The 16,375-nt window shown below is 39.0% G+C and overlaps 1 protein-coding gene across 1 annotated transcript in view; it reads left to right on the top strand.

Annotated features, from left to right (window-relative positions):
• The window catches only part of LRRC56 (leucine rich repeat containing 56), a 48,592-nt gene that overhangs the window by 12,374 nt on the left and 19,843 nt on the right, over positions 1–16,375 (top strand). The window contains 1 exon segment of the mRNA XM_061999707.1: positions 2,717–2,777. Coding sequence (XP_061855691.1) covers positions 2,717–2,777 — 61 coding nt within the window.

Raw genomic sequence — 16,375 nt, 5'->3', positions numbered from 1 at the left:
GAGAGGTGTGCTGCCTGGCAGGAGCCAAGGTCAGCAATGTGGCTGAGAGAGTGCCACGGCTCATCAGGGATGCAGGCTACTACCCCTTACTCCTGTTCCAGGTGGGGATGAATGATGTAATGAAAAACATTATCTCCAGGATCAAGAAGGATTTTATAACCTTGGGGGAGCAAGTAAAAAGTAGAGGGGCTCAGGTTATTTTCTCCTCCATCCTGTTCACTAGAGGAGCCTACAATGAAAAAATCAGCCAAGTGAACTCCTGGCTGAAAGGCTGGGGCTGGAGGGAAGGTTTTGGATTTTATGACAACGAATCTTTCCTTGAGGACTGTTGATAGACAGATAGATAGATCTCTTATTTTGTATCTTGATTTTACAATCTTAACTTAATCTTCCAGTCCCTAATCTATATATAAGGAATTGGGCCTATAAAATCCAGTAAAATCAAAGGGGCTATGAACTGTTAGAACCAAAAAGCAATTACACATTGAATATAAACCTTAAGTGAGAAAAGAACCTGCAGAATTGGATAAATATGTTGCAAAAGCCTTGTTGGCAGGATTTTGCACTACTGCACATAGTAGACTTTTGTTTCAGTCTAGTAAAAAAGCATGTTAGAGCTTAACATTCTGAGAGTTCCCAGGGATAGATTGTGCCAAATTTCAATAAAGTGTCTGAGATGGTGGATCAGATTACAACAATAAAATAACCAGATGTGAAAATTGTATCATCAGCCTGTCACATTGCCTCTTGGAATCCTTTAGTCGCTGGGATTTTTCCTGAATCAACCCTGAATGCGTTCAGTGGAAAGCTTTCTTTCATGAGCAAGTCTCTCCATTTCTCTGAAGCTAGTCGTCTTGCCTCCTCATTCAAATCTTCTGCTTAATATTAGTTTTTAAAAACCATTTCTGTTGTAAGGCTTTATAATAGCCTTTGCTTGGTAACCCTTTAACTCCCTGGTGGAATCCATGGCCAGGCTCTTACCTATTGCTGTGCTGGGACTGGAGAGGCAACTGCATACTACTTCTTTTCATTAATGCTTTGAGGGAAGTAATTTTGTCTCTCTGTGCTTCAGGTTTCTCATCAGAAACATGATAGCCATTTAAAAAAAAATATTGTTTTTTTTCTGTGGGGATTTCTTAGTGCATGGACTGTATTTGAGGATATCTTTGTAGTAGCTAATGTGACTGCTGTCAATAATCAACAGAGATCCTAGTATCTCCTTTGCCAGGAGTCTAAACTGGTTTGTTGCCATACTTTATATAAACTTGTTTCATGTAAGAAATTGTGCCCTGCAGGATGAGGACGGTGAGTTATAATTTGTACTATATTTTTTTATTGATTATGGAAAATTATTTAAAAGTAAGGCTAAGAAATTGTACAATGTGTGTTAAATTTTTAATATTTTCTAAAGAGCTTTTCAGAGACATGAAGTTAAGTATTTGCAGTATAGCATGAAGATCAAGATGTGCATTATAATCAGTCCCAAATAGCATTAGATATAGATAATGTTTCTACTAAAATATGATTTATTAAAACGTTTTTACAATAAATGCTCTTGTTCTGTTTGAGGAAATGGGAGGAAAAACAGAACCTCTTTTGTTTGCTTTTGAGACCTCACTTCCTTTTAATTTTTGTTTTAAATTGTTATTGTTGTTTCTTTTGATCCTTTGCAATGAGCTGGAATGATGTTCTTCTGGACACTGCCAAATCACCTTTAGCAAGAGAAAGACTACTCAGACAACTCATAAAAATAGTTGCTGAGAACAGATTTTAATGTTTTAGCAATTATCTAATTTGTCAATAGCTAAACTCTGCTAGTGGGAAGAGGTGAAGGTTTGCTACGGTCAATAGAAAATGTTTTCTGGGACTTGAGCTTATATAAAAGTTATCCTGTAGCTTGGAGGGATTTGGTCTATGATTTTGGTTCAGAGATACTTGTAGAAGCAACTGAAAAGGCAAATGTCTCTTGGGAACAGAAAAAAAGCATTCATCAAAGTAATAACAACAGAATACTGAGATTTTCAGAGATACAAAACTTGGACCATTGAATAGCAAACAGTGGATCACATGCAGAAAATTAAAATGAGAAGGCAAAAATGAGAATAGCAAAAAGTTAGTAGCATTTTGGGAAACTCTGAAGTATAAAAGATGATGTTGTGACATGGGAAAATTTGCTTTTGTTGTTTGACTCAAAATTACATTTGAAGAAGTGTTACTTAGCTGAGTACCCAGTAAGTCCATCACTACTCGCCATTAAGTAGGTAAAAAAATATTTTTTGGGGAGAGAAGCAAGAGCTCTATGTAGAAAGCAGAGGTCATGGAATGTGATACTCAAAACCATCCCTTTCCCTTTCAGAGTATCACTTATTTAATAGTCAATAGGCTGGAAATCAGATTGAAGAAAAGAGTCACCCATCACACCAGTTTTTGTTGTTGTCTGTCTGGAAAGATACTCTATCAAAATTGTCAGAGGGTAGTTCCAAAAATTCTAATTGGATGGTCATGCAGGCAAGACCTATATGTTGCACAAATGCAGAGTGAAGTATTTTTTTGAGTGAAGTAATCTCATTGACTTTCTTAGAGGAGGTCTAGCACAGATCTGGCATAAATGGGTAAGAAATGGATGTGAAATTAGATGCTTAAACTTGTTAATTGTTAGAAATTTCCTTTACTGTAATCCCACCTCTGCAAACAAATTTTTGTTCTGTTCCTACAGGTGCCTATCTACCTAATCTGAGAGAACTGAACTTGAACAATAGCTTGCTCATATCTGTGAGGTAAGAAATGAATTATAAGTGAAATAAACAAAGAATAGCAGCCCTCAATTTTATTTAAGTGATAAAATCTTCATTTGTGCTGTTTTCAGTTCTTCTGTTTCCCCATGGCTTGATAATGGATTAGGTCATGAATATATGATCCCCAACCACATAACTTTAAGGGCGGAACCTGAGCTGGAATAAATCAGTGTAGCTGCAATGGTGCTAATCAATTAGCCTCAGTCTGCCACCAGGAAAGGTCCTGCCATGCTGAGGTCCATGGAAATTTGTTTCAAATTTGAAAGGAGCTAAACATTCACCTCTTATCTGTGTCTAGGCTCTTGGATTTCATAGAATTATAGAATCATAGAAGGGTAGGGGTTGGTAGAGACCTTTAGAGATCATCTGGTCCAATTCCCCTACAGAAGCCTAGATCAGGTCGCATAGGAACAGGCGGGTCTTGAAGACCTCCAAGGAAGGAGACTCCACACCCTCCCTGGGCAGCCTGTGCCAGGGCTCCCTCACCTGAACAGTGAAATAGTTTTTTCTTATGTTTAAAAGGAAATTTTTGTGTTCCAGCTTCATCCCATTACCCCTTGTCCTGTGCTAGATACAACAGAAAAAAGGGATGTCCCAACCTCCTGACACCCACCATTTAGATATTTGTAAATGTTAATAAGATCCCCCCCTCAGTCTTCTCTTCACTAGACTAAACAGCCCCAGTTCCCGCAGCCTTTCCTCATAAGGAAGATGCTCCAGTCACCTGATCAGGTTTGGTCAGATTTCAGAGTGTTTCGGCCTTTCAGTTTTGATTGTGCACAGTGGACTGATCTATACAAATTAGACCAATTCCTCAGCTGATGAAGATCACTGGCTTTATTAAAGTCAATGAAGCTGGGTTTATGAGAGCTGTGACAGAGACTGAATGTTTCTGGCTTCTGAGTTCCATGAAAGCATCACCCATTTTCTCCCAGAGAACTAAGGATTTGGCAGGTGAAAACCATCGCAGTGAGGAGGCAGAGCTGTCTTCTCCCTCCTGGGCTGTTACCTCTATTACCCTTGGTAGTTAATGCAGAATGAAAAAATATGGTTCTTATCAGTAAAAGGCTGTGTAAAAGGCCATCTTTATGTTAAGCAGGACTGCTCTCTGGCTTTGTATGGCTATCTGCTAAATTTGTAGGGGAAAAATAGTAATTTTCCTAATTCTTGTTAATGAGAACATGTTCCCTGATAGGAAATGGCAATAAATTCTTGGTCTTCTCTGGAGACATTCAAAACCCACCTGGACGAGTTCTTATGTGACCTATTCTAAGTGGTCCTGCCCTGGGGAGTTGGACTAGATGATCTTTTGTGGTCCCTTCCAACCCTTAAGATTCTGTGATTATACATTATCATTGAAGCAGCTAATGAACTTCAATTGTCACATTTTGATCTTATTTTCTCTTATTCTGGTGATGAGACAAAGTATTTGCAGTCTATTTTTTTTTTTCCACCATCTAGTCTATAACACAGATAAGTGGTGATTCTACATTGCTACAATTATTTTAATGGCCACCAAGCACTGTTATACACATTAAATTGCTCCATTGTTGCAGTAGAGGAGTAAGTAGTGGGTCAAAAACCAAAATGTTTTTGACAATATCACAAGCCATTTAATTATCTTTTTAAAACACAAATGAAAAATAGGGTTTTGTTTGGTCAAATGTGTAAATGGAAAATGGTTTGGTAAGTATTGAATACAGGATGCAGTTAAGGAAAACAGAGCTGTTTAGTTTATTTTAGTTGTGGCTTTGGTAATATCTTGCACATCCCTTTGTATTCTGCACCTCTGACTTCAGGTATGAAAAGTTTTCGGCATACCATTTCCCATGAGCAGCCGTCCTTGTGATCCTTAATGCTGGTAATGTTTGGTCTCAAGTTGGGTTTTGAATCGAACAACTAAAACAAAAATATGTTTTGGCTTGCATATCAAGTGTAGTATCATGAGGCTTCCCAGACAGAGAATCCTACCTACTCCTCCTTTAAATAAGTGTGCCTTCTGTGTGCCAGTTGAGTGTGATTATCGGGGAACAGCTAAAGGAAGATGACTCTGTTAGCTCTCCCAGACAGAACTCGGTCAGTCTAGGATAGTGGTAGCTTTCCTTTGTTGATTCCTATTTTTGACAATCTGTCACTGATAAACACAGATCACTTCAGGGCACAGCCCATGCAAGCACAGCCTGAGTACTTGAACTTTATTTTTGGATGCCTGCATCATGTCAATTTAATGCCCATTAAAGCAACGTTGCTGTCACGGCAGCTCCAGCTAATGTAACAAAGCCACTTCCATTCTAGCAGACTGTTGTCATTTACTCAAAAACATTTAGAAATCTTATTTCTGAATTAAACTTGTTGATGTTTGAATTCTGTCCAAAAAGTGATTATTTCATTGTATTTGGTCAAATCCTTGCAACTGAGTTTTTTGAGGATGATAGAACGTTCTTTCTTCTCACTAAAAGTAGTTCCCACAGACTTTCTAATCCAGAAGGTCAGAATCGTTGTGGTTGTAATTTGCAAATGGACAGCAGACAACAGGAAATGTCTCATAAGGCCAGACTGGAAGATTGATTTGTTTACTGAGAAGAAGGTAAGGGCAGAAAAGCAGGCAGAAGATGATAAGGTGTTTCATATATACTTGGGATGTTAAAAGCAAACATTATTTTCATACTATATTTTTTTTAAAGTATTATGATGAATCCTGATGAACAGAAGACTGTCAGTGTGTGTAAATGAGTGAGGAATAAGGTGGAAAACTTGCTTTTTGTCTCTTTTTTTTCATTCTATCTTGCAGAGCAGAATTTGTAATTATTTTAGAATGAAAAGATCTTTTTTCAGTTTGAAAATGGTGGAAGAATTCTCTTGATGGTAAACTGCGTATAGGGACGTATCAAAATAAGGATATATGATCCTTGACCTTAGGGTTTTTTACTGGTTTTGAAACATTTCCTCCTGTCAGCCTCACATAGGAACTGAAGTTGTGAGGATGCTGAGGTGTGCTGTTTGCTGTTTGGTAGAAATCAAAGGGAGGATGTGCTGGCAGTGAGGAATCAAGGTACTCATGTAATACAGTTGTTCATGGGAGAGCAACGCTTACTAGGCTGGTGGATTTGGATATTGGGTTTTCCTGGTAGTCCCTGAAGCAGTTCTGATTCCTTTGACAGGGAATGTGATTGAGCAACTCAGTTGTAAATTCATGGTTGCTTAGCCTGTGTTATTTTTGAAAACATGAAACTTTGAAAGGCTGTATATAAGTGCAGGATATTGTTATCAACTACTTAATTTAATCCATAGGAAAATAGATCCAAGTTTATTTGCACATAATCTATTTTAGCAGTTGAAAGGGAATTTGGTTTTTGGTGGTTTCTGGCTTTTAGTTTTCTACTGACCCCTTTGCTAAAGGTGAACAGCTCTGGAAAACCTTCTGTACTGTGGAAAGAGATTAGTTTAGATTGTTAGTTTTCTAAATTGTACTAATTTTACGAAGTCCTTGTTTGGTGACCTTCACCCATCTGCTAGCAGCTAAGAAATTCCAGATTTATGAACTGATAATCGTGGATGAAATGTGGAGCCTATTCTGAAAAGTCCCTGTGAAAAACTGCCATTTTTTTCCCTAATAACACACCATCTTTATCTTTGTAATATTTCCAGTAAAATAACTATATTTCAAGGGCAATGAATTACTACTTCTGCTTTGGCATCTAGCCTATGTATTTTTTATCAGATTTCTTTTATTCTCAATTCAGGGGTGAATGAAAAGATCTGTTTAAAAATGTTAGATAGATACCTTTATGAAAGGGCTTTTAAATCAGGTAGGGGAATCACAGGAACTGGTTCCCCTAAGTTTATAGCAGAAGCTGTTTCACCAGCTGAAGTTCATTTCCTCCCATTCAGCTCTACACATGTAGCCCGCACAGACTGCTCCACTGCCAGGGCTCCCTAAGCAGCTGCTTGTAACGGATATTTTAAGTTAAACGAAATGCAGAGGCTGCAGGATGTTGGGACAAAAGTTAAATATGAGGGATATAGGGAAAGGAAAAGCAGATTGCCTTCATCCAGGTGGAGTTAACATTGCTTTGCTGCAGTCTGCATTGCATGCAGTTCTCAAATGGCTCTTGCCCTGTTCCTGAAGAGTCCTCCAGCACAAGAGGATCCTGGTCCATTTGGATCAGTGAAGTCATCATGGGAGTGTGGAAATGAGACAGCTGTCCTGAAGGTTGAAATGAGCAAGGTGCAGAGTATGTTCAAATTCAACAGTTCTCATGCTTTTGTGAGTCTTAGATTAGATTATTTTTAACATTTTTTTTTAACACTAACTCCTGAAGACCTGACTGGCTACAGAGGAATCTCTGGGTTCATTTTGAAAAGTTTCAGGCCCTCTTGACTGTGAAAAAATGACTGAAAATGGGAGCCAAGTGATTTGAGGAAGGATTTTGCTAATCATTTCATGGCTTTAAGAAACAAACTAATTCTTTCTTAATCGAGGGCAAGAGGTCTAAACCAATGTTTAAAAATATTTTTGAGACTTTAGGAATCTGAACTTAAAAGTATTATTCCTTGGTATTTATCCAACAAAGAGTTTAAGCAAATTCTTAGATCTAAGGAGTCATAAGAAGTCTGACTTCAGTTAGAACTGCTCGCAAGCTGAAAAATTACACTAGTCCAAGTGCTTTGTGGGATCTGGACCAAGTTACACCAGCTTGTATAAGCCTGAGCCATGACAGCTATCAGCCCAAAATTTGATGTATGTGATATATTGGTGTATGTTATGTATTTGATAGTATGTGTCTAGACACCCACTTTGCTGGATAGTTTTCTCTTGAACAGAAGAAATTTAGGGACATCATTCCCCTGAATTTGTTTTTTCTTTGTCATTTTTACTTCTTCCTTTCCTTACTCTTTTTTTTTTTTTCCCTTCCAGTTTGCTTTTTCTTCTTCTCATTGTTTCTGATTTTTTTTGGAATTACTGAATTACTATGTCTGATGTATGGAACACAGGTACTACTCATAAATGTAACAGGCTTTGCACAACAAGGATCAGCATTGCTTTTGTGATAAACAGTTTCCTAAAATGAATTCAGTTATTTAGTTTGCATTAAATATGCAAATGTTAACAGATGTTTTCTTGGTATTACTGTAGTAGCTTACAGTGTCTAATGAGCGATTGTGGTGCTCTTACACATGCAGTCAGAGAGCCACTGCTCTGATTTGGTCTGAGCAAATCTCTTCATGTCTGTATTTCAGTGTTTAACATTTGCTTTTCTTCATGGGGAAAGCATTTAATTTCAAATGCAAGCTAGTTTCTTTAGAAAGTGTTTTTGTGGTTTCTTTAGTGTTGTTTCTTTAGCCCAAAAGTCTTTCAGCAGTTGAGGTTGCTGTGAAGGTTGTCATAAGAACATGTTCTTTGAGGACTTTGGGTGCTAGGAAAGCATTTGAATTGTATCTTAGTCTTTGTATTAATGCGTCTTCTCTGTATTAATGCCTGCAGATCCCTGAGAATATTACAAACCTGGACAAAATTGCTATGACCTCGGGTTTTATTTAGCATTGACAATTTTAAGGGCATTCATATGACCAATAAAAAGTAATGGTTTAGGGACAGAAATACAGCTACTTTTAGTTGAGTGGATTCTTTTCACTAAAGTACAATCAGCATGTCTGCATTAAGCCCCAGGAAAAAGTAGTTGCTTTGACCATTTATCTGTTCTGAATAGACCTCTCTGACATGCCAAGCTCTCCCTGGACCAGGAAGGTAACATAACGTTTCTGTCTTTTCTTGGTTTAATTTCACCAGGTCAGATGCCCAAAGCAGAGAGTGTAAATGTCTTTATGACCTTAGCTGTCAGGGAGTCTGACAGACTGATTCACCATCAAGGGAAGCTGAGCTTGTTTTCTGTACAAATCCACCATTGCAGTTTCAGAGCTCAGGCTTCATTCTGCAGCAAGCATGGAGGCCATCAAAACAAGTTTGTGGCCTGACAGTGTCTTTCCGTGGTTCTTGCCTTCAGCACTATATTTTTTGCAGCCTTCCCTAGCTGAAGCTCCCATGTCACCTTTTTCAGGCTGTCAGGTACAGAGCATACCTATAAGGAACAGGGTAATGAGACAGGTCCTACCACTGCAGCTCCATGTTTAAAACTCTTCTGGTCATGACAGGGTAAGTGAGGAGAGTGTTATCTCATCTTAGAGCAGAGAAAATCTGCTCTCATTGTCATCTGTGCAGTTCTGTGGAGATAGGATTCTTGTTCTGGGGCACTGCTATCATGTGTCTGTTTTGTGATCCAAGCTGCAGTACAAGATAGGGCATGAAAACCACAAAAGGATCATCAGAGACCATCACACTTTTTTCAAAATAACACAAAAGCAAATTAAATAAATAATAGATAATGGATGCAGCAAGTCTGCCAGTAAACACCTGCAAGGCAAGGAAAACCCATCATTTAATAAATAATTGCGTCCCTTCTCTGCCCACCATCTGAATAGACATACCACTTTGAGTGCATTTGGTAAAAAGTGGCCTTTGCTTTCAGGATGTTTTCTCGTGCAGTGTACCTGTCCAAGACGAGAGTTGAGCCACTACTTTGCTAACATATCTGCTGAATTTTTGATCTGTAAGTAGCACTGCTGGAGCCTGGGCTTGTTGACATGAAGCCCTCAGACCTTTCCTAGCTATGATTTTCTCTGGAGTTCAGCTTCATGAGCTGTTGTCTATCCAGGACATGCAGCTTATCTCAAAGCGAGCATTCCCTGAGTTGCAGATGTGCTGACAGTACAGTGTGTTCCAGAGGATCATGCTAGAGCATAGATGGTGCACACTTTTTCCCTTCATGGGAGAAGGTCTGAGGATAGAGGCACCCTGCCTTGCTTCTCTGGTGTTTAAAGGTAGACTGTTTGGTCCCATGGGAAGAATCCAGCCCTTACTCTTTTTAAGGTCAGCAAGCAGAAACAAGTGCATTCACACCTGCCAAAGCCACATCTTTGGCTCTCACCCTCTCTGCACCATTTCTCTTTTCTTTTCCTTCATAAAGAAAACACATAGATAAAAGCTTTTGTCATTTCCAAAGAGATCTTTTGAATTTCCACACGTATTGTCTTTTTGGTCTTACAAATACTGTTTTATTTACAGTAGTAATTACTTAAGAGGCACCAGTTAGAGGTCTACAAGCTGACCTGATTCCAGATTCTAGGATTACTGGGACAGCTTTACTCTTTGGACCAACTAGAGATAGCAGTGGCAATGAATAGAGGTTTTGTGGCTGTCTAGGCTGTGGCTGGACTAGGCTTTTGTGGCTGAACCACTGGACTGGGACTTGAAAAACAGGACTCAGTTCCTGGGTTAGCTGTTGTTTCTACAGCATCCTGGGTTCTTGCAGTATTTTCTATCTCAGATGTTTATTTTATCTATTACTCTGGAGCAGACAGTCTTTCAATGAGTTATGTACAAGGCTTTGCCTAATGGGATCATGATCTCACTTATATGCTCTGGATGGCTACTATAATATGATAAATAAAAATGTTGGTAATAACCAGCTGATTTCTGCCAGCAAATAAGTACTTACATACCTGGTTATTAGGCTTTGCAGCTGCTCTGTTTCAGCTTTCAATGTCAGGGATCGCTTACGAAAATTTATAACTAAATGTTCATTTTAGTCAGTGATGAGAAAGAATGGTTATAATTGTCGCCTGAGAAAACGCAGGGAGCTGGGTTGGGAAGCAGTAGTAATTATCCCCTTGCCAGTGAAGCTCTCCAGCTATGGAACGGTTATCTTCATGGAAATAGGTAGGAAAATAATCCCAGCATTACTTTAATGGGTTTGTAGGTTGTTTTGATTGTCTCCTATGAGAGAGTTGCTTGTCTGCAGTTTGTTTGGGTTTTTTATTGAAAATAATTATATTCAGTGGGAAATTATGTTCTTGGAATGCAAGGTAGGTGCTAATTTTAAGAAAGAGAGGGAGTCAGGTTGGAAAGGAATTTAAGCTGTGTGGTTGTGTTCATCAGCTGGTAACTGCCAAGCAATATGAATAAACAATGAAGAAATAAATAGAATTTCAGTGTACCATCTTTTTTATAATCTAATTGGTGTTAAAATATTCTGAACACAGAAGCTGATTTAGTTTTCTTATTTTCTGTGGGCACATTACTGCACACAAAGGCCCTGTTGCTAGTTTTCCCCTAAGATACACGCACACTTATTTTTCTCTAGATTTATTTCTGGTTTGTTGTTTGGCAGACTTTTATCCTTCAGTCGTGACATCTTTATAGGGCGCATCAGGTCTCTCAGGGGTAGATCAATACCTGCAAAAAGAAATACAGCAAAGCCTTTGTGTTTTAGGAGGTGAAGCCTGCGATTCCATCAGCAGGTATAATGTGTATAGGTTCTTCACCTTTTGTCTTAAGCTGCATTGTGTTATTTTCATGGAAGTGAGAATCTGAACACTAAGGTTTGATACCCCTCACTTTTAGTAATGGAAGTTTTATGAAGGATTACGTGTTTGAAAAAGCATTTGTGGCATCTCCTACTTTGAACTTCATCAGCCTCACAGTCCTGCCACTCCACTTTCTGATGCTGCATATCACCATAGGCAAAAACTTACGGAGGTTTAGTTTACTCTGTTTCTTCTTGTTTAATTTATCTTGCCTTTATTTATAATTAAAACAATTATCCCTATTAAGGTCGCACAGACTTTTTTCTTTAAGTTCTTGCTCTCAGCATCCCAAAGTAAACCTAGCTTTAAAAAGTAACATTTGTTCCATAAGAACATCTTAAATTAAGGAAAAAATAAAAGTTTTATTGCTACATGTTAAATTTTGACCCAAGAAATGGTAGCAATCAGCATAATTTTTTTAGCATAAATTTTATCCTTTAAAACAAACACATTAAAATATGGTTACTAAATCAGGCTGGATGATTTTTAAAATATTTGAAAATGTGCTTATTTGTATAATGAGTCTTATTTTGTCACTCTTTTGTGTTTAAACAATACAGACCATTGTCAAAAGGACCTTCGGTATGGTTCATCTACGTGAATAAGCAAATTCTGTATATTTTGAGTATTTGCTCTAGTCTGCAACGTGCAATGATTCTTCCCACACTTTAAGGTTAAAGTGCAGGTTTCTTCTCAGTGGATTGGGGTATTTTATTTTCAAGAATGTCTTTTTTTATGAAATAGTTTAGGTTAACTGGTATTTACTTTTAAAATCACAAAGCATTAGAATTAGGGGGAGTCACTTCTCTCTACCTTATACAGTCGTGAATATTAAATACCACTTATAGCTGTCTTCACTGAGGACTTTTTTTCCCTTCTTGTGTTCCAAAGCTAACCTAATGGTGTGGAAGAAAGGTTATTCGCAACACAATTTGGAAGAAAACAGTGTAGCTGTATATTAGTGTCTCACGAAATCTAGTTGTTTCATTTCTTACTGTCTATACTTAACAGTGATACCATATTGTTTGTACAGTGTATTTGAGTTAGATTATGTAAAAATAAATAGGTGTGTCAATTTGGAAACCTTTGCACTAGAGAGATATAGAGAGACTCTGAAATTCCTAGTGTGACTCTCCACTTCTGAATGGTGTGGCACGCAGTAGGTTACATGACTCTTCAGCAATTGTTTTGGGGAATATTTTCCCTTACTTCACAGCCAATAGCCAGCCAGCTCAAGTTAATATTTCACTATCACTATTCTCACTATAAATATAGATCATAGCCAATGAAGGGTTTTATCCCAACTCATAAACTGGTTGGAAGTCTGCATGGTTCCAATTTCCCTTGCACAAAGATTGTGTGCTATTTTGGTGAGACTCTCGGTAGACCATGAAGAAACCATTGCAGTTAGTTATTCCTGTAAAGGAACCATTGCAAATTAGTCCATAAAGAAACAGTTACTTGTAAGTGGCAATTACCGTTGTGTGCAAAGCTAGGTCAAGATGGGCGGGAGAATTTGACGTGAGCGCCTCTTAAATTGTTTGTGCAGGCCTTTTGAGACTTGTGTTGACAGGAGAGTACAGAGGAGCCAGAATAATTAGTCTGCTCACACATGATGAAGTCTCTCCATTGATCAGTGGAGCTGCTCAGTGGCACCGCTGGCAGCTGAGAGATGGGAGGGTTTTCACTTCTGCTGTAAGGCTCATCTCCATGACTGAGGACACATTACACCATCTACTGCTGTAGATCCCTCTGAAGTGAGAATTTGTTTGAAAGATTTGCAGTACATCCAGTTAGTATGCCTGCACCAAATGTCTGGTTGGTGTACTGTGAAATCAATTCTGAGGTTCTGCATTTTAGTAATATCCTCAGTCTAGAAGGTTTTGTTGGCCTCAGTAGCTCTGGAGTCCGCCAAGCTTCTCCTCTGCATCTTCTTTGCTTATTGGGAAAGAACATCTGGAGACCATTACAAGCAGAGAAAGTCTCCTTTGAAGCTCTTATTTAAAGAGAAAGTCTTCACTCAGAACATATGGAGACAAGTCTATCAAGCAAAATACGGGGTGTATATCAGAGGATGAGAGAGAAATTTGGAGGAAATCAGCTGGCATTTGCCAGCCATTCACAGACCCAAGTTGTTCCTGTATCTGTTACTTGCAAGCTTCTGTATTTTTTCTTACTGAATATATGCACAGATTAAAAAAAAAAAAGGGGGGGGGGGAGGAGGGAAGGAAAATGACCATCAGCTACAAGAGAAGATCATGAGCATCATACAAATGAATCTTGAGAACCTGCATTCCCAACACTATACATTCAGGCTAAATCACTTTAAATTACATTTTCTCTCATATCAACTAATTGCTGCAGCATCTCAAGTATTCTTTTTCCTGTGGAAACTCTCTATCCATTACTGTGACAGAAGTTGAATAGCAGCTGATCCAGTTCTTTAGTTCTGTGTGGTAAATTAATCCAGAAATCCAGTTTTTCTGGTACTCAGAAAAAGGGGCTTTCGGGGCTTTCTTGTGATATGTCTTACACATCTGCCAGCTGATTTGGAACTTTTACGGAATGTTTCTTCTGCTTACCTTGCAGCATTAAAAGTTTCAAGTGTTGAAGGATGGGATCTGTATTAAAGTTGCCATATATCTGTCTTACTCTGCCAGAGCTCAGGTCTGCAACATATTGTGAAACGGGCACATGTAGGAGACTGAAAAGTTATTCATGCAAGGAAATTTTAAAGCACTGTGGGATTAATTCCTTCAATGTAAATAACTCATTCTGTACCCACAGTTTCATCGTCCCTTATTTTTCTTTATATGTAAACTTTCAACAATGAGAAGAAACTATTGCCAAAGCTACAGGAACTATCAGTAGCTCTGAGGCTAAACTGAGGGGCAATGAATGTGGATGTGAGAGTTTTATTTACTGTGTGTCTCAGCTTCATCCTACTTGAAAACACACTTGCTCTTGTAAAAGATGTAATGCACTCAGTGAGATGCAGCAGTGTGTTGAGTTTCTACAGCAGCTCCATGCTGAGAGTGAGAGCCAGAGTAGGGTGGAAGAAAAAACGGCAGGTCTTGGCTCACAGAACAGCACTTTGGCAACCCCCACTCCTTGCAAATTGTGGGAGCTGAGTTAAAGCAACTGATCTTTCAGTGTTAAAGTGCTACCAGTAACTGAGCTGACAAGCAGTTTTAGTGATCAAAATGAAATTAACCAAAATTATGTTATCCTTCCCACGCACACTGTATATTCATGTTAGGGAATTGCTGTTCTTGACTCTGGGTACATCAGTGTTGATCAAGCGCATTATTCTGCTCTAGGTTTCTTGACAGCAACTTAAAATGAGAGCAATTGAAACTAAAGCTAGCGAAGTATTAACTTTAACCAAAGTAAGCATCTGGGCTAACTTAAGCACAATTATGAGTAGTTACAGAAGCATGTGTATCAGCACTCAGCTTCATTTACAAATATCTCTTTCCTCTTGGTCTCAGCAAGCACTTTTCGTTTAAATGAGGTATAATCTGACATGGAAAATAAAGTGCTTGCAAACAGCATAGCACTTAGCAAAAGATTGCAGTTGCTACAATAAGTTCAATGAGGCAATAAGAAACAACGATGAGTGAGAATGTTGTAACTCAGGAATGGCCCAGAAATGTGTCTCGTTGGACTTGACATCTTCCTCTGTTGTTGTCATCTCCTGTCTCCAGATGCCATCTTTGCCTGCTGGCACTGGAGGAGAAGATCTCAGCCTCCCTGAAGGCATGGGAAGGCTTGGCACTGGTGTTAGTGGAACAAGGTTTTTTATGCAATGTCTCTGATCAAAACATTGCAGATATGTCTGTGGCAGAGCTCAAGTACTCTACCAAGACCACCAGCATGGTCGCTAGCGCCAGTCCTGGAAGCAACCAAGCTGCCTTGAACAGTTCATGATTGTGACTGCTGTAGCTGGTTAAGCTCCTGTCCTTCTTTTCAGGCTATTCCTCTAAAGTGCTGTCCAAAAACACATGGCTACTTGATAATCACAATTTGCTTCAGCAAGCCCCCCAAAGCTGCAGCAGCTGCCTCTCCCTTTGGCATAACGGAGCTGAGAAGGCAGAGTTATGGGCTGGACAGTGTGTGAAACCCTGAATGCTCTCCCTGATTTACCCCTTGTGCAACACTGAGGGAGTTGCATTTCCTCTCTGGAGATCCTTTTTGCTGTCAGCAAACTGTGTGGCAGAGATCCACATATAAAAAAAGCAATATGCCAGACCTTTGCCCCTTTCAAAACTTGAAACTTAAAACAAAAGCAACCAACCAAAAGAAAAAAACCCACCACATTATGGAATAAAATAATTAAATCCTATTGTTGGGAGAAGCATTGCCAGTGGCATCACCACAGAGACACCCTACTGCAAAGACCTTTGGCAACAATAACTTCTCTTTCACAGATAAATTCTTCATTTACATGTAAAAGAGAGTTATGAGAACAGAATTTCATAGACACAGTTGTTATTTAAAAACACCTTTGGTTGATTCATACATTTTGTTCAGCCTAAAACACGCTTGCTTTCCTCTGATGTGTCTAAGCTCATGAGCTGAGAATTGCCTAGCAAAGTCTCTTTTTGCTTAGTTTTTTTAAAGTTTCCCACAAAGTGTCTCAACAGGGTTAGGAACCCTTACTATGCAAAAGCTGCACAGTTCAAAAGGAATGTTGATGAGGAATAATTAGGTGCTACATTTCCATTGCATTTCAGCCTAAAGCCATCTCCTGGCAGCAAAAGATGGGACATGATCTTTGTTATCTTATACCTTGGGCAGTGGTTCACGGTTTTGCAAGGGAGCGTAAGATGCTAAAGTCAACCTGCATGCCATGGCTGTGTGAGGTGCAAGGCAGAGGAGACCCAAGGCAATGGTTGTCAGCATGTGATTCTATGTTATCATTCTATGATTCTCTATTGCTACTTGAATTTGGGAGAGTAAGCAACCAAGCCAGGCTGCAACACCGGGAAGCAAACCAGTTTGTCACATTGATGTGACCTTTGTTGAACTGCCAAAGGACAGTGCAGGGACAGGAGGTCGTGGCCTCAGTGCCATCGCAGGGTCAGGGGCTGAGTGAGTATGAGTAACACGTGCATACAATCACTTTGATGGTTTTCAATACTTAATAGTTATTT

This window comes from Colius striatus, chromosome 7, assembly GCF_028858725.1.
Source record: "Colius striatus isolate bColStr4 chromosome 7, bColStr4.1.hap1, whole genome shotgun sequence".
In the NCBI taxonomy this organism is placed as follows: Eukaryota; Metazoa; Chordata; class Aves; order Coliiformes; family Coliidae; genus Colius; species Colius striatus.
The sequence above is the reverse complement of the archived record's forward strand: the minus strand, read 5'-3'. Positions and strand labels throughout refer to the sequence as shown.